At 31.7% G+C, this 22,856-nt stretch overlaps 4 protein-coding genes across 4 annotated transcripts; 1 reads left to right on the plus strand and 3 right to left on the minus strand.

Moving 5' to 3' along the window:
* Nucleotides 1-55: 55 nt before the first annotated feature.
* LOC135134815 (aldo-keto reductase Mvan_2161-like) lies at nucleotides 56-1,440 on the minus strand. Its single transcript, XM_064063650.1, has 5 exons — nucleotides 1,175-1,440; nucleotides 1,008-1,088; nucleotides 844-951; nucleotides 342-790; nucleotides 56-292 (listed from the first exon to the last, which is right to left on the minus strand). Exons 1-5 carry the CDS (start codon nucleotides 1,233-1,235, stop codon nucleotides 116-118), a joined length of 876 nt encoding a protein of 291 aa, XP_063919720.1. The 5' UTR covers nucleotides 1,236-1,440; the 3' UTR covers nucleotides 56-115.
* Nucleotides 1,441-4,103: 2,663 nt separating this feature from the next.
* On the minus strand, nucleotides 4,104-10,838 carry LOC135135581 (tRNA-specific adenosine deaminase 1). The gene is made up of 3 exons (XM_064064677.1): nucleotides 10,824-10,838; nucleotides 8,230-9,224; nucleotides 4,104-4,910 (listed from the first exon to the last, which is right to left on the minus strand). The coding sequence occupies exons 1-3, from the start codon at nucleotides 10,836-10,838 to the stop codon at nucleotides 4,625-4,627; spliced, it is 1,296 nt and encodes a 431-aa protein (XP_063920747.1). The 3' UTR covers nucleotides 4,104-4,624.
* Nucleotides 10,839-13,335: 2,497 nt separating this feature from the next.
* On the minus strand, nucleotides 13,336-14,605 carry LOC135134805 (eukaryotic translation initiation factor 1A, X-chromosomal). Its single transcript, XM_064063635.1, has 4 exons — nucleotides 14,450-14,605; nucleotides 14,030-14,217; nucleotides 13,741-13,977; nucleotides 13,336-13,687 (listed from the first exon to the last, which is right to left on the minus strand). The coding sequence occupies exons 1-4, from the start codon at nucleotides 14,463-14,465 to the stop codon at nucleotides 13,682-13,684; spliced, it is 447 nt and encodes a 148-aa protein (XP_063919705.1). The 5' UTR covers nucleotides 14,466-14,605; the 3' UTR covers nucleotides 13,336-13,681.
* Nucleotides 14,606-14,646: 41 nt separating this feature from the next.
* Nucleotides 14,647-22,425, plus strand: LOC135134803 (NAD-dependent protein deacetylase sirtuin-1). The gene is made up of 6 exons (XM_064063634.1): nucleotides 14,647-14,826; nucleotides 18,402-18,682; nucleotides 18,742-18,937; nucleotides 18,989-19,217; nucleotides 19,273-19,830; nucleotides 19,882-22,425. The coding sequence occupies exons 1-6, from the start codon at nucleotides 14,676-14,678 to the stop codon at nucleotides 20,723-20,725; spliced, it is 2,259 nt and encodes a 752-aa protein (XP_063919704.1). The 5' UTR covers nucleotides 14,647-14,675; the 3' UTR covers nucleotides 20,726-22,425.
* Nucleotides 22,426-22,856: the final 431 nt, after the last annotated feature.

Consider the following 22,856-nt stretch of genomic DNA (forward strand, 5'->3'; position numbering starts at 1 on the left):
GTAGAATTTTTTCTTCATTCCACATTTCAGTGTATAGAATGGTGAACAATAAAGCTGCAAAATGATATACCACTTTATTTCAATACAAGAATATTTAACATTTGGAAGTGTTCACTTATGTTATTCTTTCTGGGTCCCAGGCATATTTTTCTTTTTTTGTCATATTGCTTAGTGTATTCATGTCTCCATCAGAAATGACAAAATTAAGATCAATATTTGCTTCAATGTGTTCTTTAGACCTAGCTTTTGGAATGATGCCAATATTCTGCTGGAGGGCCCAACGCAATAAAACCTACAAATAAAAGATCAAACATAATGTAACTTAATTTTACAAACTGTACTTGTGCAGGGCTCTTCTTAATTTTTGTGGCAATTTGTACAACAGCAGGATCCTTGATCAACCTTGGATTGTTAGAACCTCCCAAAGAAGAGTAAGCTTGTAATAATATGCCTTGACTTTTACAGAAGTTCTTTAAATCAGCACCATGACAATGTGGGTGCCATTCTACTTGATTAACAGCTGGTCTTACACTATAGTTTTTACTCAACAATTCATTTAAATGTCGTACTGTGTAATTGGACACACCAATATCTCGAACCAATCCGAGTTCTACACCTTTCATTAATGCTTCCCAACTGGCAGATCTTAATTTAACATTGTCGGGATGGTTTCCTGGAATTCCCTGTGCACCAGGCCAGTGGATAAGGTAAAGATCAAGATAACCAGAGTTGAGGTTTTCAACAGATTGTTGTAAGGCTTGAAGTGCTTGATCACCCTGATCACTTGGTGCTTTATTAAACGACACATAAATAATTAAATAATATGAGTTATTTCATACTTACATAACTTTGATGTAATGAATATGTCTCCCCTTCTTAAATTGTATTTTGGTAACAACTCTTTTAATGCGTGTCCAATATCTTCCTCATTGCCATAAACAGCTGCTGTATCTGCAAAACAAAGTTAGTCATTTTAAAATTATCGCATTACTAGTGATTGTTCATGCCTATTTGTCGATATCCAGCAGCAAGTGCATAGTCAAGAACTTCTCTAATTAGACTGCGCCCATGGATTTGAAATGTACCAACTGAAACCAAAAATCACACATGTAAGAAGTACACAATTAATTAAAAATACTGTAAAATGAAGAAAATTTAGTAAAAAATACTTTACATCCAATTAAGGGCATGAGTCTTCCACTTGGAAGCTGAAATTTCATGGCTTTACAATCCATGTCAAACACAATAAGCAATCGCAATAGCGGCAACAATTTCTCCTTTGTGAATTATGCCACTATAAAACTTGTACTTAACTAACGGTTTAAGTTTACAAAAATTTATTATTATTCAAATACAATGCGGTAATTACGTCATGTCAACGCCGACAAAATGACGGAAACACATAAAGACATTTCGTTTGAGGTTAATGTGACGGGTTTAAGTGAAGGTGTGTGATTTGTTTTTAAAGTATGGATAATTTAAGTGATTATGCACGATGTCTTTCTTTCAAGGAGAAAAACAGATATGTACAAAAGTTAAACAATTTAAACGGCGGAGATCCTTATACAATGAGTGCAAGTGATTTTAATTTGTGTTTAGACCATGTCCCTACCATAACAATGAATACCATTCTAAACTTTTTTATTTTTGGAATAAGTAAAATAACCCACAATGAAATTCGTGCATTCAAAAGTCTAGAGGCATTTATTCAGTTTTCTCTTTTTTAAACGACTGTGTCTTTCAACATTACAAGTATTATGAGTGGATTTATTTTGATATCCTAAATTTTGTGATGGAACATAATCAGGATGGTCCACATCCGACAAATCTGCAGGTTTACCTAAAAGAGCACCAATGTAGTAATTTATTAGAAACTGTAAATCTAATAGGTAGTTACTGTACCTAAAATAAAATGATCCGAACAAACATAGGAATACTTTACTTTGACTTCGTTAAATTCACTTGTTTCAAGGCTTTTAACCAAAGCTTCCGCTTTTTTTCCCATGCTGTATATATTTACCTTTATTGTTGCTAATTGCTGGGAAAGGAAAATAAAATTTGTCCGCATTTCTGGTGCTTCGATTCGCGCAACCCACAACAGCACAAAATTTAGGCATTTTCTCCTAAAATACAAAATATTATAATATTAAGATGCTAGTGTATTTAAAAAACATTGATGTACATTAACAAAGAATTAATTTGCAAAACAAATGATATAAGATGCAGCGAAGTTAACCTGTACATCACATTGGAAAACATTATATTTTAAGCCTATTCAAATGTTATGGTGCGTTTTACAGATATCTACACAGTGTAGAAACTGTAACAAACTTACCAAACTATAAAAACATAGTTGACACACTCTCAAATTTAAATGAATTCCGAAAATATTAGCATTGACTCTTATGAGAAAACCGGCTAGTTGTCAAACGCTGCCATCTTGGTGACCTCGGATGACGTCAGTGTATTTGGCTAATAGAGTATAAATTTCATCTGAAAATGAAATGTTCAAATGGATCAACTACTTACAATATCAGTTATTACAAACCAAAAGAAAAAGTTACTCAAAAGCATGGAGATAGAATAATATATGTGATATTACCTTCATGGTCGAAAGTTATCTAGACAGAACTTTCCTCGTCCCTAAAGTACAATCTAACGACATTTTTTTAGCCACTTGGGTAGGTATATTATTATTATAAAATTTGATTATGCATTTTTTTTTAATTGGTACGGATTATAAAAGTACATGTAAAGAAACATTTTGTACGTATATGTTTCAACTAAATTCTTCTTAAAACTAATAACATTTTGTAATGACGTCATCAACTTTTTTTAGAAATAAATTCATATATCAGTTTGGGTAGTGGATAGATAATATACTGTAGAATTTTAGAAATATTCTGCATAAGCAGTTTTAAGAAATATAAGTGCGTTGTTATAATACCACAGTGTAAACACACCTTCCACATTTTGGTAGCTTTTATTTAATCAATTTTGAGATGAACGTCATCACATTTTTAGATGAGATAAACAGATTAATATTGATTTTATACCATGCTTACGCGGTGATCTTAAAACATTTATAAGATTTCAGAACAGTCGCTTTTGTTCTTTCAAAGTTAAATTGTAAAACGTATAATTTTGATATTTTTTCCAAAAATCTAGATTTCTACGATAAAAAATGTGGGTGATTTAATAAGCAAGTACAGAAGATATTAATTTATAAAATTTAAACAGAATTGCATAGTAAGATTTTAATATAACGTCATTAAAATTATTGGGGGTTGATTAGACAAATTTTGGTTGGCACTTTATCATCTAAAGTACCTACACCGAAAATTTTACAATAATCACTTCGCTGGTTTCCAAGACTATTTGTGTAATAAAATCACCATTAGACGATAGACATACGGAAAAGGGGATTTATTTTTATTACATATTCTGGGGAATATAAAACGTCGAGAATACATAAAAATAGACATTCTCCCCTCTAACTTCCATCAGGGAAGTAAAAATCCTTTTCTAATTTATAATAAGCTCACTGGAAGCTCGACATAATACTTTAGAACTTAACCGTGCTGCGGATAATTTACTGAAACGATATGTCAACTTCACAAAAGACATACTTTACAATACAACTGTTACTTCACAGTTAAAATAAGCTAACCCAAAATAATTTCAAAAATCCATGGGTCGCATGCACGGTTGTTCGTAAGTTTTTTTTTTCTCTATAAAAAAAGGGACGACTACTCACCTTATTATACTATTTAAGTTACATAAAGACATCTTTTTTTTATTTTGTTTTTATAGATTTGTCTTAAAAATAGAAGTTTGTGGTATAAACTTCTTTCGTGTGTGTTTTTTTATCAAAATAATGTCGGGGATGTTGGCTCATTCTTTTAGTCTGTAAGTAATTTAGTTTCAGCATAATTTGTGGTCGGTATTTTTGTATAAGTACTGGAGTGGTGATAGATAACTCATCTCTGAAATCAATTTTTTATCGTCTTTTAACACTAAATTATAAACCGCCTAAAAAACTTACAGGCTTAGACGTAAAGCCATGAATATTAAGATCATATAAAATACAATAATAACAAATGTAATCAAAATATCTTTATTTAAATTTTCGGTTCTTTATGTACAAATAAAATTCATAAATTACGTTAAAAAATTAAAAATCAATGTCACATTAAAATACAATTGTTACATAAACTCCATTGCAAATCAAAGTAACTGAAATAATAACTTTGTCAACTTGTTTGCCACCACATAACTTCAAAATTTTAGTCTCACGATTTATGTGTATATATTGCCGATATGTATAGAATCAAACATTAAATTAATTAAATCATATAGGAGCCGTTGCGTTAATAAACTTACAATTTCTTGCCAATTTATGATCAGTTATGATCATGAAGTACATACACTGCTCAAACGATAAATCGAAACTATACTTTAACTTAAAACAACTTTTACGAGTAATTAATAAATTCAAGATTATTCCCTAGTGTTTAAAGTTGGTGAAATCATTTTAATCTGGAATGAGATATGCGAAAATTTTGTATTGAGAGTTGTTTATAAATGGACAATTAATGTAGAGTTGACTTTCGTGGGTTGGGTATTATGATACACAAAAAGTCATCAAATCATTGTTTTTTACAGTCCAAATTTTAAAATTACTTTTAAGAGAAGACCAGCATTTCTGGTAATTATGTGAATACATTTTGATTTCTTTATAAGTCACTTTATCCAAATTTGTGATGTTTTCTAGTCTTAATTCAAATTGTTTGATTACATTTACGAAAGCTTTAAACAATTCTAATTTAGATATTTTTAATGCCCCGGTTGTTTTCAGTTGTTTTTTCGTTACTCCTTGCCTTCTCCCGTCAACTGCAACTTCAATCTGCCTAATAACAAAAAAATATATACAAATTAAATATCAAAAAAATTGGTCGAAAATTGTTTCGACAGAACTTCCCTCGCTCCTGAAGTACAATGAAACATATCCAGCATTTTCGAATGAGCGCACCCTCAGATGCGTCCGTCATCGTTTCTCTGTCACAGTCAACTTTTCTACCTGGGATGGGTACCTACCTGTACCTGTTTAGATTAGTGCAGAGTGTTGACCAGTTCACTGAAGTTTATGTTTCCATGTGTTATTATTTGCGATTTAAAAAAATAAATTTAAAACCACCCCTTTCTGAAAGTGTGCATGTTACGCTACTGACTGACAGTCTGTTGTCAGATTCTGATGCCCCACCATATTGAACTTACAATAATCCATTTTTATAACTCTTGTCCTTCAACACTAGGTAATAGCAATCTGACGCTCAATTGTTAATTGATGTTTATACATCGAAAGAATGTCACGTAGAAATTAGTTTGATTTGAATGAGTTTGTCTTCTCAAAACACAGGACTAAAATTATTAATTAAACCTTAATCGAACAAAATGTTCTGAATATTATAATTCTTATTTTATCATTATTACATAAAGACGTGGGTATTTTTCACATTTTCGAGAAAATGGGGTCACTCATTTTTAATTTGTGTGTAAGTAAAAACAAGGATACGTATATCAGCTTGGATTGGTGCAGTGTAATACTAAAAATAACAGTGTTGTATTTTCAAAATTTTCTGAGAAAATGGATAGCCATTCCTGATTTAATCAATAAAATAAATTGATTCATTCATTAATTTTTTTGACCCACCTGTTTAAGCAAAAGCAAAAAATATGAATACAATGATAAATCACAAGTAAAAACTCATCATATTTTGCACCTTATTGGTAGAATTTATTCGGCAAAATTTTGAGATGACGTCATTAATTTTTTGGGGGGAATAAACAGATATGTTTTGATTAACAATTTACCAGGCTTACAATAACTTTAACAGTGTGCAAGATTTCAAAGTATTTATGCATAAATAAATACTTTGAAATCTTGATTATTTCGGTTTTGCAGATCCAAAATTAAATTGCAAAATGTTGTTTCATAATTTTGATTTTTTTCCAAAAATCTGGACGTTTCAGGTAAAAACCAAAACGGAGTCATAAACTACATGTGTAAGATTATGTTATATTATACAATTTAAAACCCATTTACTATGTACAATTTTGAGGTGACGTCATCGCATTAGTGGTGGGGATGATTAGAAAAAATTTTAGTTAGCGTTTTACTATCTACTCCACATGATATTCCTAATATAAATACAAAATTTGACAACAATCGACCCAGTACTTTCGGAGATTATCTGTCTAATAAAAATCCGGGACGGCAGACAGACGGACAGACGGGAACGGGACACCTATTTCTTCGTATTCTAGGGGTCATGAAAGGTCGAAAAAACGTAAAAGTAGAGTCGTCCGATGGACTCGATTACGCTCAGGAAGCAAAGAATTGGTCGAAGGTTATTTCGACAAAACTTCCCTCGCTCTTGAAGTACCTACAATAAAATAACTCCAGCTTTTTCGAAAAAATATATAATTTGATATGCGAATTCTATTTTTATAAGAACCAAAAATCTGGATGTTTAGGGTGAAAAATGGACACGGATTCATATATCACAAGTGCAAGAGTATCTTATTTTACAAAATTAAAAGAATACTATTGTAAATTTTGAAGATCACGTCATCTCAATGGTGGTGGGAATGATTATCCAAATTTTGGTTAGCGTTTACCATCTACATACATGATATTCCTAATGTACATTCAAAATTTGACAACAAACGGCACAATTAGCTTCGAAGATTATCTGTCTAGTAAAAATTCGGACAGACGACAGACAGAAACGGGAGACCTATTGTTTCGCACTTTCGGGGTCATGAGAAAATATAAAAGTAGGGAGTCGGCTGATGGACTCGACCGATGGTTTATGAATACGCCTGATTTTTTACTTCTCGAATAAACGCGGGAACTATTAGCTTACACTCGGGAAGTAAAAAATCAGATGGATTCATAAACCACAAGTGTAGAAGTATGTTATTTTATAACATTTAAATACCACTTACTATGCAAACTTATGAGGTGGCGTTATCAATTGTTGATGTTGGGGATGATAAGATGTGTCAATGTTTATTAGACAGATCGAAACTTCAGGGCCGATTGACGTTAAATATTATTTGTATGTTAGGAATATCGTGTAGAAGGTAAAACTCTAATTAAATAAATATGTCTAGTCGTCCCGACAAACAATGGGATCACGTTATCTTAAAAATTTACAATAGTAAATGTTATTTAAATTTTATAGAATAAGGTATTCATCCACTTGTTTATGAATTCGTGTTGAGTTTTTACCCTACATTCAGATTTTTGGAAAAAAATCAAAATTATATAACATTTTTCAATTTAATTTTGAAACTCTAAAACTTAATGTTATAAAATCTTACAAGCGTGATAAGGTTATAAGGTAAGCATTGTAAAGCCTTAATCAAAATTAATTCGCTTATCCCTTCCCAAAAAGTTGATGACATCATCTCAAAATTTTGTTGAATAAATACTATCTAAAATATGTAAAATATGTATTAGGAATCTATATTTGTGGTTTTTAAATGCATTCAATTTTTTTAGAATTACTTATACAAGATGACTTAAAAAATTAATGAATGAGACATTCTATTTTATTCTCGAAAATACGAGTATGCAGTACTGGTATTATATTTGCACCTATTCAGATTTATATTATGTATGTGTCCTTGATAAGTGTTCACTTGAAACATACGCATCACTTTTATCCCCCCTAATTACACTTCTGACGAATAAATGTTGTTCAAATTTATGAGTGTTACGCTAGACACCCAGTTTTTTGTAAAGAAAAAAAGAAGAGTGCTTAATCTAAACGTACTAATAGTAGAATACTTCCAAAGTTATTGTCTCCTACTCAAGAACATTCTCCCCAGCAGAGTTTTTTTACATAAGGGTCGAATTCTTTCCAAGTAAGGGGGCTCCAAGCGTGTTATTTTGGGTAGTGGTTTTTACTTTATAGATGTTATCACTAAACGAAAATTTTAAAATCAAATTTTACTAATTTTTCAAATAGAGATTTATCGAACTATACTTCAAAGGTGTGGGGAGTTCTGTCTAAGTAATCTTAAACCAATTTTTTCATACTCTAGGGGTGATGAATATTACAATGCTTCCTTAGCTTATGCTTGAGAAATAAAAAGCGATCTTAATGATCCCATGAAGAAATTGAAATTTGGTATCAAAAAACAAAATTCAATTATTACCTTTCAATACTTTTTCCCTTGAGCCACACTATACTGGAGGGGCAGGGACTCTTATTTTCCACTTTACCATAAGAGAATAATAAATTTGCTTGTCCCAAAATAATATTACATTTTTGGAAGGGTGGTTGTAAGCTTACGTTTCCTACTCTATTTAATAACGCCCTCATGATTGCTTCTTCATTATATGGTGTACCTCCACATATTGTAAAAGAACTGAAATATATTGGCTTATCTAGTAAAATACTCAACAATGCTCCTTGTACACCTAAATGACACCATCTTGATAACTTGTCACTGCATGAAACAGATAGTGTTGGTACACCTCGGCCAGGCTTAATTCGAACCACTCCAGTAACATGAAAATTAGCACCTTCCAGTTTTGGATCCTGTTTCTTGTCTTCTTTTAAACATTTTGCTCCAGTTCTAAAAATATCAGTACTTTGTTGGAGTTTTATTTTCTTATTTCTAGAACCCATGTCACAGTTTCCACGCTTCTTAGAATGGGCTACATTTGTGGAATTGGCATTAATTAATAAATCTCCAAATTCTTCGGCATTCTGTTTTGAAAATATAGCGGCATCCCCACATGGAACATGAGTTGAAAAAAAGTGAAACTTTACAGAATCTTTTAATTGAAATATTTGTCTATTTAAGTTAAATTTAAATAAGTCGATATTTTTATGTAACATGCATTCATAAATATATCGTATGAAAGCCCTTCTACAAATAACTTCTGCATGAGAATCGTTTAAAATATCTCCATCTTTCGATAGCTTGTCCTGGCCAATGCATTTTGTTCCAGTTCCCATTGCAACTACTTCATATTTATTTTCATTTTCTAACACTATAGCCGACAAAATAGTCCATTCATTCTGTTTTGGTTTACCACTTTTCGGTAAAGAATAAAATTGTTTCAAACACAGTTGTGCTATCATGTCATGAAAATTTTCACTCATATTTGATTTTGCACAGTTCTCACAACACGAAGAATCGTACTATGGTACTAGTAGAATAATATAACACAAAAAACACGTGGTGTCACATCACCTTTTATACATATCTTTCATTTAATGTAACGTAACGGCACACGGCAGAGATAAATGATACGTTTTTGTAGAGGTTATATACAATTAGAGTGAATTAGAGGTTAGAGCTTGTCAACTACAGAACACGATCTCCAATGCTTGTATGTTGTCACTATGTTGTTCACAATGTCAGCTTCTACTGGCTGGATCGGGAACTAAAATTGGCGCCAAATTTGAAAGCAATTTTTTTTTATAATTGAAGGGAAAAATATAGTTTGTGCATTTTATGTGTTAGTTTCAAAAAGCCTAAATGCGTTTTGAAACTGACACATAAAAACACAAACAGTATGAAAAAATATATAAAATATTAGAGATATACACTACACAGGGCCGTCTGCGTCCGTAAAGATTTAAGATGATTTATGGCACGGCTATTTACATTTTCAGTAGAGTTTCTAATACTTGCGGTAATTGAGATTGCAGTGTCATAAAAACGAAGTCAGAGTTGGAGCACTATACCTGATTTCATTATCCACTACATGTGGCTCCTTGGGCAAGGCATTAATTCCGGTCCGTCGCGTCGAATATCTACCTGACTCTAATTCCACTTATTCTTCTTTAAAAATTATTTTAACAATCGTTTATTTAAACCATATTAGCATTCATGGGGTTACAAAATTTGTTATAAATTATAACATAATGCTGTTATGTTTACGTAAAACACATTTTACAAGATCGTATGTAGAACTGCGCTTATCATATTGCAAAATTTTTTGCGGTATAAAATTCTGCCGTTGTCTAACTTCTTTACTTATTATTATTACACGTCTACTTTCTGACTTTTTAGCTTCATCAGGTGTTTGCATGGATTTTAAAATTGGAATTTAAAAGGGCACAACTAAAATGTATGCAAAGTTTACAACAGGTGCGCTTATCAGTTTGGGCGGCCGGAGTTAAGGCGAGGGATTAAGGCACCAGTGTAACGAGATATGACCTTGGACCGGAGTTGATGACCGTTTGATTCATAGAACCTTTGGTCCTTTCAAATATAGTTTGTCCAACAATATTCTGATAATGGGATTGTCATGGGCACTCAACTCAAGAACGGATTTGTTAGTCTATGTTATAAAACCGCAGGTGGGTCACTTATTCCATTGATTAAATACATTTATTATTAATATTATACCATACAAGTATGAACTTCTGTCAAGTAATGTGTATTATTATACATTTTACCTATTCTTAAAGTGCTTCGGCCTCTTCTACCTAGCCTGCTGGCCCTACTTTCAATACCGCTTCGCTTGACTCATCCTCATCTCGGTCTTATGCAAGTGTTTATTCATAAATAGATGAGTAGGTATAGTTCATATTTTTAGGTTTATGGCAATCCTACGACGGCTTTAAAAGTTAGGTCTGCCACTTTTGCTTGCCAGGCGTATAATCATATGGCGGGCTTTAAAACTTTTAAGTCTGCCACTTGTATTTTTCATTACTATATTGTACGACGAAAGATAATTGCAAACGCCGTCAATTACTTTATGAGGGGTCTTTAGTACTTTGGACCGCAACCTGCAATAAAACCATTACGAACCCTTCGCAACGGAGGTATAGTGGTCCAACTCTGACTTCGTTTTTATGGCACTGCAATCTCAATTACCGCAAGTATTAGGAACTCTATTGAAAATGTAAATAGCCCTGCCATAAATCATTTTAAAGGTTTACGGGCGCATACGGCCCTGTGTAGTGTAGACAGTTGGTCCCTTGATGGTTTATGACCGCTGGATTACTTACGGCAGAGGCCTATTGTGGAACACTTAACTTCTTTACAATAGGATATAGTCATAAAAACGAACCAGCATATATATGAATCATGGTAGAGTTAATTTTTATTGGAATTTTTCTAGGAAATATGTATTTGCAAAGATTTAAAAAATTATAAGAACCACACTTTCATGTGTCTTTAAATTTTAAGATTAAATTCCTTGAAAGCGGTCCGTTTAACAATCTACCTGTTCACGTATTGAAACAAATACGGTCCTAGAAAGGTAAGGGTGGCGAGTAATCTTGATTGACAGTTTTATGCTGGGTGCACTTTACGAAGTGGTCGGAAATTTTACAGTTGCATTTCTCATAATTGGAGTCATTTGCAAATATCTTTCGTCGTACGTTTACAATACACATAACTTGTTTGTTCATTTCACTTCATCTTCTATAAAACTTTATAAAGTCATACCTATCATGATTTATTAATCCACAACTACTTTTTTCTATTAGTTCAGAAACGGATCAGTTAATTTCCTCTAAATTCTCAGAACAGAGTAACGTTCCTAGCGCTATATATTGTAATTATTACAATTAATGTTTAATGTAATTACTCAATAAAGCTTTATTAAAAAAATACGCTCTAATTTACTTTGGTTGTATGTATGTACTTCAGAGCTAGGGAAAGTTCTGTTTAAATAACTCTAGACTAGTTATTAAAGTTTGTCTAGGATTATAAGCATTTTATGGACTCCGAGAGTAATTCGTTTTACAGTCCTTTTCGAACCGCAGCTTTTCCAAGAACTTGGGTGCAGTAAACATCGGCTTTCCCCTGACAGGTTCTTTAGCTTAGAGAGAGCTACTGGTGAAAACATTTTCGGACTATTAAATAAATATATGGAAGACCATGGATTAACTTGGGATCTATGTTCACATATTTGTACAGCAGATGGAGCAAAAGCATTATTGGGCTCAAACAAAGGGGTAGTCTCAGGAGTAAAAGCAATAGCTCCACATATGAAACATTCTCATTGCTGCCTTCATCGTTATGCACTCGTGGCAAAACGAATACCAAAACTATTAAAAGATGTTTTGGATGAAGTTGTGAAAATTATTAATTTCATTAAATCTAAGGAATTAAACTCAAGATTATTTACCTTGCTATGTGAGGAATTATCTAGTAATCATAAAATCTTACTTGTACGTGCAGGGGTGCGTTATTGGTTATTGCGAGGGAAAATCTTGAGCCGATTTTTTGAATTAAAAGATGAAGTACGAATTTTTTGCATGAACGAAAATCTGAGTATGCCCAAAAATTAAATCATCAGAACTGGTTACAATTGGCAGCCTACCTAGCAGACATTTTTATAATCAATGAAATTAACATATCCCTTCAAGGACTCACGGTACATATTATCAAGGTTTCGGACAAAATTAACGCGTTACTATTAAAATTAAATATGTGGGAATCAATTGTAACAAAGAATAATGTAGAATGTTTTGTACAACTCAATAATTTTCTAATTGAAAATGAACTAGAATTAGACTACAATCTGAAAATATGTATTTTGGAACATCTTGTCCAGTTAAAAGCGACTTTCAAAGAATATTTTCCAAGCGAAACAAAATGCTCATGACTGGATTAAAGACCCATTTAAAAATTATAACAAATCTGAAGCTTTAGCTATTAAAGGAAAAGAACAGTTAATAGATATTGCTACCGATTCTACTCTGCTCTCAAAATGTGGAGAAGATCTACTTAATTTTTGGCGTAACATTGCAACAGAATATCCAGAAATTTCCAAAAGGGCTACAACAATTTTAATGGCATTTTCCACTACGTATTTGTGTGAAAAATCGTTTTCGACGTATGTTGCAATGAAAACGAAGTAGAAAAACAGATTAAATGCAGAAAATGAAGTGCGTTTACAGTTAACAACAATAGAGTCCGATTTCAGTCTTATGTGAAAATACACAAGCACAATGGTGGTGATGTATAGTAGAATAAAGAAATCTTTGTTAAATCTGAATGTTTTTCAATTTACATTATCACAGATTTTTCCAAAAAATTACGTAAAATATGTATTAATAAAATACATTACAACGTCAAATGTAACTAAATGTAAAAAGATCTGTGGACATCTTAGAAAACTTTTTTCTCTGTATTAATCTATGGGTTTTAAAAAATAATAACACAACCCAAAAGGGTTCCACTACTCAAGAAAAGTTTGAAGACCGCTGGATTATATCATATCGAAATGTAACGCCTTATCCACAAACTTAATTTATCACCAGTTTGTTTTTTTAAATAAAACTTACGTTTCCTATTATGTTACAATATTTTTATTATTTAACACTTTTACACTTTTTTTGTGATTTCTTTGAAAATAAAATTTCACATTGTAAAATTGAAAAACTATATAAAATATACAGAATTTTTAAATTAAGAGATATTTGATGCCAACAAGTACTTCTACAAATGAATACATAAATGTTGCTTTACAAACCCATGACTAACAAAATATTACTCGTTAAAATGTACATGGATGTGACATTAATTATAACAGGTATAAACATATTTTACCTAGGGATGGAACCAACCAAAATACTACGAGTCCAGCTGGCAAGTACTTGATGGAAGATTGATGCACTGAACAAGTTGGACATCAGATCTAAAACACAACTTACTATAATACACTATGATTAGAAAATTAACTTAACTTACACCATCAACAGGATCGGCTTCATCTGCTGAACTAATATCATCTCCAAACTCGATATCTTCATCAAATCCTTCTTCAACAAATGTGACCGTCTCATTAATCCTAACTGATTCTGGGAATTCACCATATGTTTTCAGATTACGAGCTTCATCTGGTGTGTATTTTAAAATAACATCTGCTTTGGCATCTTGGTAATCTCGTAAGCCAATGAGAATTATATCACCTTGATTAATCCACACCTAAAACCTCAAAATTGAGTTTTTTTCCTCTTAATAAGTTGAACTTGTTAACCTTCTTTCTTAGCTTCCCTCTTATGTGACATAACCTTTTTACACCGTCAAAACACATCGCCTCTAATCGACCATTTCCCAGCATTTTTGTGACTTGAGCATATTCTTGGCCATCTTCTTTGAAAACCAACTCACGTTTTTCTGTTTCGTTTTCGTTTTTACCCCTTCTGCGGTTCTTGCCTCCTTTTCCTAAAACGCATTTATACGTAAGTATTGTTTGAAGCTGTTAAAATAAATGTGTGATTATTTTATAAATTCATATCGTGTAAAATGTGTGTCACTGCATGCTTTTGCGAAATAATTGTTGGCGAATTTTCCAAAAATTATTAGCAAGATGTGTGGCGAAATGTCAATCCTGGAACGTGGGTCCGAAATATGCCTCAAAAAACACATTACGTTTGTTCCGAAAGTGCAATATTACCTTTATTCTTCGGCATGGCTGGATCAACTACACAAAAACTTTGAAAACTGTACGAATTCTTGAAAAATTAAGCATGAATTTGTGGTATTTCACTAGTAATTTGCTGTCTGTCTCTCGACTCTGGCAGTGCACAGACAACGCAAAGAATTATGGGTAGGTGCTGGATGCGTGCGCAGATTGTTCTTCAGGCGACTTGATTCTCGAAAAGATTTTATTCGTGTCAAAGATGGATACCTATCCTGACGTTGCTGAACACGAATCCAGTGCGAAAAGAATTAAACTCGACCTAAAAGAGTCGAATATAGGTGAATTGTGCAATGGGGGAGACTTTTCTAGTTTTTCCACAACAACAGGCGGCGCGATTGACATTTCTGAAGGTAAAATTTCCAAAATATGTTTGGTTGTTTAGGGAAAATTTCACATCATCCAATATGGCGACTTGAACAAAGGCGACTAGCAGACATTTTGTAGGCGTGGTGCTTTCGGATCGAAATGACTGAATTTGCAAAAATTTGATTTTTGACGCATTTTCTAAATCAATCGCATGTGAAGCGTTGACTAATTTCATGACAGTTTTTTTTGTTACATTTATGATGATTGAATGCCAATAAAATAAATTTTCCATGTATTTTTTTAAATTTAGTGGTTTTATTTACCTAATTCAAGGTCATGATAGGGAATTTTCCCTGGAGTGGTTTTTCTGTGGAAAGATTTAAAAACTACTTTACTTTCCTTTTTTTAAAGTGAAGACGTAATTTTTACGAATGGAAATGCTGAGAAACCAATGACATTTATGTTTTGAAAATTGTAAGAGGTTAAGTTTATATTTTTATGTCAAAAAAATACACGTGCGGAACGCTCAACTTGTAGCAGGTATTGAGTTTAGGCTGTTTTTAATTGGCCGTGTTTGTATTGTGTCGATCTTGAAAATTGTAAGTAATATGTGGTACGTTACTTTTATTTTCTACGGGTAGAATAATCAAACAAGAAAACATAAATTCACTGGTAAAGAAAAACTGAGTGTTCGATTTTTGAAAAGTTAGTAACTCCAGAATTTTTATTCAAATAGTATGAAATATTTAATAGTCATATAGTGATAATAGTGTGATTTTAACAAAATAAAAGAAACATGTTATGCGTTGTTATAAGCAAGTTTTTTTACACAATTTTGTGATTAGGGCATCAACTTTTTAATTTTTAGTAGGCACAAATACAACAGTTTTGACACATCACAACAGTATTCTCAGAAGCCGTTTTTTATTGAATCAATAAAATATTTTGCTTTATTCTTAATTATTTCAGGACATCTTTTATAAGCAGTTTAAAAAAAAGTTTAGGTGCACTGATAAACCACAAGCGTAAACTATACTGTTTCGATTTTATTAAGATTTATGTAGCAATGTTATGCGTTGTTATAAGCAAGTTTTTTTACACAATTTTGTGATTAGGGCATCAACTTTTTAATTTTTAGTAGGCACAAATACAACAGTTTTGACACATCACAACAGTATTCTCAGAAGCCGTTTTTTATTGAATCAATAAAATATTTTGCTTTATTCTTAATTATTTCAGGACATCTTTTATAAGCAGTTTAAAAAAAAGTTTAGGTGCACTGATAAACCACAAGCGCAAACTATACTGTTTCGATTTTATTAAGATTTATGTAGCAAAATTTTGAGACGACGTTGGCAAGTTTTTGGAAGGAATAAACATAAATTTTCTTCAACCATTTACTGTACTTACAATAAACTTAAAACGTTTGCAAGATATCAGAGCAGTCAGTTTTGTGGTTCCTAAGTTAAATTGTAAAACATTGTATAAGCTTGAATTTTTTTTCAAAAATCAAGACTTTTAAGATAACAAATAAGGGCGGATTAATAAACCACAAGTATAGAAGAATATTAGTCGGAAATCCGTTCTCTAGTAAAATCGCCAACAGACGACAGACAGACGGAAACAGGATACGTATTTTTTCATAATCTAGGTGTTAGGAAACGTCGAGAAAATATGAAGTTAGCAATTCGTCAAATGGACCCTATTACAATTCTTCTTTAGCTTATGCGCAGAGAGTAAAAAAGAAATTGTTGATTGTAACTTCAGGTCCAGTTACACCATCAAAATCAGGAAATAAGGTTAGTTACTGAGCCATTAACTTTTGAAAAGAACTAACTGATCATAATTATAAGTCCAATTTTCACCCAAAATAAGTATTCAACATTGATTGCAGGTTTCAAAATTAAGAAAAGAAAATGATATAGTACTACTAAAAAAAAAGTTTCACGTCATATCATAGTGTGAGTAATAAGAGATGTAGAAGATCAGAATTCAGAGTGATCAAAAATGATCCACTAACTCTATGACACAGTATTAAGGACTGTTTACTGAATAAATAAAAAATAATTTTAAAAATCCTGGGGCCCGAATGTAGAAGACGGGCCTTCAGAGTTTAATTTTTCTTTTAAATATTTCGCCATATTTTAATTTACGACTTTGTGTTGGGTACATGAAATCGATCAGACTTTTCATTATTCAAAATAATTTTATCCATCGGTTTCTTCACTTTACATTACATAAAAAACTTCGAACATATTCAGAATGCATTTGCCTAAAGTGGCCAATTTTTCACGTTTTTTCTATATAAGTCTATATTTTGTTTTTGTAAGCAAACGTCAAATTAACGTATGACAAAAAAGACTTGTGGATTTAATATTGTGCCGTTGTAGTGGGCCATTTTTTAATCGCTTTGTATATATTTTGTTTTGCTGTGTATAAAACAGCGGATTCAAATTATTAAAAAAAAGTTGTACTAAAAAATTCTTATTCTTATTCGTGAGTCAAATATGTAAACGTAGGTAAAACATTCACCTGAGATGTTAAGAGTCGGTGCATAAAGTCTAAAAATTCTACCTCGGTTTCACTTTGATGTTGATAATTCATAAAACTTAAAGAAATGCACCGTTTGAATGTGGTACAAATTTAAACTACTTGAAAAAATTTGGTTGACTAAGCAGATAGATTTTATTCTTTCAACATAGGATTATGTAGTAAGTACTACTTTTGACTAAAATAAAAGCATTTACCAAAAATTGTATAAAAATCGGATCATTATAACCACTAGGATATCTTCCAACTATTGAAACGATTGCTTTGAAACTCTGGTTGTATTTTAAGATTATTGTGAAGGTTGTCCCAAAATTTTGTTATGTAAATCTTGCTTGGAGCTTGCGACTACTCATGTTTTAATAGTCCAACCGTATTTTTAAATTTACGACGGGGGACTCACCGGATTTCTTTCAGATTTTGGTAAGATACTAATGTTGATTTAGAAATTATATCGTATCAACAAAACTTTGTTTATCTCCTCCAGAAAGTATACAATTTCATCTGCATAGAAATAATTGTTAAGAATGTGATGTTGCGGATGGTTCACTATAATTCTTTATAATCGTCTACAAAGGATTTCTTTAATAAATTTCATAAATTATTTTTCTATCCATTATCGTAGAATGACTTTTTGAAAATTTTAACAACACATTATTATCACGATTTTTTAATATATCTTATATAGTCATTAAGAGTAGTAAGGATGTCAACAGGAACTGGAGAATATGCTATTAAATAAAGAATTTTACCGCTGTTGTGCTAAAAAAAAAGCAAGAAAAATCGTACCTAGATCAAAATGATTTGTGCGTAAATGTTTTTTCTTCATTATTATTTAGCTAAAATACCAGTAGACAATTTTTCCAAGTGTGATTTATTTATATTTGATTGAGGTATCTGTGCACCATTTTGCACATTACATAAATTTCATTTTTATGAATGAAAGTTACGACTTTTCGTTTAGTATGTCGTGTATCACTAACTATAGCTTAAAAATCAAATAAAACAAGTAACGCTTATATTATATACTTCACATTTAAGGTGGTTAAAGATCATTACTTGTCATTTACAGGGATATCTGCAGACTGTGACTCAGGATACGAAGCTTCAACATTAGAATCAATTCCAACATCTTCACATCAAACTTCACCACATACAGACCCAGGCGATGTACAGGAGAGCTTATCTAGTTTGTCAGAAATATTTCTTACGCCTTCACGAACAGACCAAGCAGACACATCTCAAGACAGCATTGAAGCAGACGATGATAATGCGTCAACAGTAAGTGAAATAAGTGGATTGTCAGACCTGTCTGGACAAGATTGGAAACCGATGGCTGCCAGTATGATATGGGTATGTTAACAACAAAATTAAACAAGCACAAAATGTATGTATTTATTATTTTTTACCAGATACAGAAACAAATGCAAAATGGCGTTAACCCACGAACGCTACTAAGTGATTTGGGTGTCGATTTGGATCAAGTTCCGCAATATGTAGAAGAGGTAACACTTTGGAAATTGATAATTAACATGCTGGCAGAACCTCCACGAAGAAATAAATTGAGGCATGTTAATACATTGGACGATGTAGTTCGATTAGTTAAAGGTTTGTTGTTGCAAATGGCAGAAAGAGGGGTTCTAATATTTTTTTATGTAGGTGCTCAAAACATAATTGTATTAACAGGCGCCGGTGTGTCCGTCTCTTGTGGAATACCAGATTTTCGTTCTCGAGATGGCATCTATGTTCGATTGGCGATAGATTTTCCGAATCTTCCAGACCCCCAAGCAATGTTCGACATTAGTTATTTTAGTCAAGACCCAAGGCCGTTTTTTAAATTTGCCAGAGATATATATCCAGGAAAATTCAAACCTAGTCCTTGCCACAAGTAATTAATTAATTTATAAAAATAACGTGCGATTACAATCATTTTTTTTTTTTAGATTTATAAAATTGTTAGAAAAATATGGAAAACTTTTACGTAATTATACTCAGAACATAGATACTTTAGAAAAAGAGGCTAATATTGAAAAAGTAATTGAATGCCATGGTTCCTTTGCGACGGCGACGTGCACAAAATGCGGTTATAAAGTTACAGCTGATGCTATTAGAGACATCGTTCTAGCTCAAAATATTCCTTTATGTGAAAAATGTCATCCAGGAAAGACTTCTGTCCCATCATCAGACGATCTGAGTGAAGATGGTGAAAAAATAGATTATAGGCAGCTAGTGTCTTCTGGAATTATGAAACCAGATATTGTGTTCTTTGGTGAAGGACTTCCAGATACATTCCATGAAGCTATGGCTGAAGATAAAACGAAGTGTGACTTGTTATTAGTAATAGGGAGTTCGTTAAAAGTACGACCTGTTGCCTTGATTCCCAGCTCGTTACCTGCGCACGTACCACAAATTTTAATTAACCGAGAACCTCTGCCGCACTGTCATTTCGATGTGGAATTGCTAGGTGATTGCGATGTTATTATAAACCATCTTTGTCATTTGTGAGTCACTCTGTCATTATTATTTGCATATTTTAAAATCGTTTCTTATAGGTTTAGTGGAGTTTGGAAAGAAGGCATATTTGATAATAAATTAGAGGAAGCTCCACACTTGCTTCCTTTGGAAGAATTTAGCCCCCAGTCATCCCCTAATTTGAAAAACAATGAACTTTGTACTTCTGACGATTGTGTTGAAATCAGAACCGAGCCAAATTGTATAGATAACTTAGAGCAGAAAAAACAGCCATGTTCATGTAATGCTAGTACAAAATGTAGTTCCTTAAATGTAGCAAAAGATATAGAATTCAGTTGTGTGTGTAGTGCATCAAGTAACAAACCAACGTCAATTATTAATAAGCAATCTTCACTAGATGCAGAATTTGTCAATTCGTTGGACGTTAAGTCTGTAAAAGAACGCCACATGTCCGTAGATTCCGCTAGAGATTCAGGCATTGGAGATAATTCCAATTTCGCTGACTTAGAAACAAAGTACGACGATACTTCCGATGAAAATTTAGAAATACACGACTACAACAGTTGCAGAGTTAAAAAAGAAGACTTTGATGTAATTTCGGAAAGAAGTACCAATCCTCAATTCACAGACATATCGAATAACACCTTAACTGAAGAAAGTAAGATAAACTCAACATATTTAGAAAGTACAAGCACATCAGATCTGAAAGGTTTTTGGCAACCAAAAATAAAGAAAAGCCTTGCGGAACGATTGCCGCCAAAATCTTTCTATCTTGTTAAACCGAGCCGATACATTTTTCCTGGAGCTGAAATATATTATGACCCTGATGAAAAATTTGGTTATTACGAAGGTTCATCAAGTTCAGGTAACTCAGACAGCGAATCAGAATGTGAACCGCATGAACCGATCAGTAATCAATTCTAGTTCATTACTTAAATCTGTTTTATTTTTGTTGTTAAAACTTTTTGTTGTCACCATATTTTATGAAAGATGATCATAATTTAACAACTTGGAATTATATCATAATTCATAAAGTTACATTCACTTGATATTAATAACCACAGCAGCGTTTATATTGAGGTTATATTTACTGAATGAATACCTTCTATTAAAGGACAATCGTAGCTTCATTTTTGTATTCGAATAATTATTAAGGAATGAATGGTAATAGGTTTTACTTTATATCAGTTATTTTCAGTGTCCAAGTCTAGTAAGTAGTTACTGATTGTAAAGTTGAAACACTTGTTTGTTATTTAACATATGTAATATATATACTTTATTACGGTATATGTATTATATAAATATATATTGGCTTTATTTAAAGCCTTTTTATAATGTAGTGTGTATTTCTGTTTTGAAAACAAAAGAATTGTGTTCACTTTCATAGTTTATGGCTTTATTTTATGGTATTTTTTTTTATTTATATTGTTGAACTATATGTATGTGTGTATGTATGCAGCCTCAGGGTGATTTTTTGTTTTGAGATTTATTGAATGCCAGCTGTGTGAAGTGTGGATAATAATGAAGAAAATTTAATGATCTCTAAAAACGTATTGTGTAAGAGCAATTATTCTAAGTTTGTAGATCTTCGTCTATTACGATATCGGGAAAACTCTGTTAAGTCCAAGAACTGATTATTATATTACTTTTCATAATTTTGCGGAGATTTTTTATGACCAGTGTCAAGTACCTTTTTTGTTAGTGAAATTACTAGTAATTAAGTTTGATTACATGTCGTGTAATCGCGCAATATTTTATGATTGTCGTCTACTTTATTTATAGTATGATAATAGCTGTTAATCGCAGATTTTTTTTTAATACAAAAATTGCTCTACTTGTATATTGAAATTGTTACAAAAGTCTTATGATAATATAATTGTATATAGAAAAATAAGTTTAAATTCATCAGAGCTTTACATTAAATTCTAGTGTTTTTTTTTTACTTTAGATTGTTTGTATTGAGTATTGTTTCTTTTTATTTAGTTAACAGTTATTACTTATGTATAACGATGCTTATATTTTCAAGTAGTTTTTTATTTAGAAATCTTATTTATTTTTGTACTTCACTTAATTGTGGATTTTTTTACGCATTTATTTTCCTTTCTAGCTCTGATATATCATGCAACAAAATGTGTTGTCAATGTGTAGTCAAGCAACAATTGACAACAAATTTAGTTTTAATGGTTGTGCACAAATCATATTTTTTATATTAAATACAAAACATACTTGCATTGATAATTTTACTGTAGTCATTACCTAAAATTTAACCATGTTACGTCGCATTCTATATGCGTTTAATTTAAGATAATTTTGTAACCCAAAATTTTTCTTAAATTACTCGTATTGTGACTACTTTTAATCATCTTTTTATTTTTATTATGCCTGTATGTGCAGTGTTATTATTAGTTTTGTAGAATGTATTAGGATTACTGTTATTTTTGTACAAGTATTTATTCCCTTTTTTTGGCTACGAGTTAGTATATAAACAGTGTAAATCGTTTGAAGTAATTATATGATATTAAATTATCCTTAAAAGTTATATTTTGTAATATTCTATTTTCTAATTTATATTTGTGTGTACATATTAATGTTATAAAGCAATAAAATTTGTTTCTTATTTGTAAGATTGCATTTTTTTTTAATTCCAAAAGATTTAAATAGAGTACACTCTACAGTTCATCATTCTGTATTCTTTCGAAAGAGAGTTATTATATATTATATAGTGTACTAGAAACAACTAAACGCAAAAGTCGACATTCGCAAATATCCACCAAAAACAGTATGCGTCAGTTTCATAACCCAGCTGTTTGTTACAATTACTAAAGCTGAAACATCGCAAAAACTGATAGATGGACCTTTGCTTTATACCGTTTAAGAATCGCTAGTTTCAATCTTCTGTGGTCTCATCAGTACAGGTTACATCAGTGGTTGCCTAGCGCATTTGATTATGATTTTTTGACTTCATTTTAAGTACAATTTTATTCTATTAAAATAATATATTGTGCCATTATTAAATGTTCATGTTGTATTTATCCGAAAGAAAAAGAGCTGCTGA

The sequence above is a fragment of the Zophobas morio genome, unplaced genomic scaffold, assembly GCF_036711695.1.
Source record: "Zophobas morio isolate AGI-343-1 ecotype UQ-CSIRO unplaced genomic scaffold, CSIRO_AGI_Zmor_V1 ptg000024l, whole genome shotgun sequence".
Lineage (NCBI taxonomy): Eukaryota > Metazoa > Arthropoda > Insecta > Coleoptera > Tenebrionidae > Zophobas > Zophobas morio.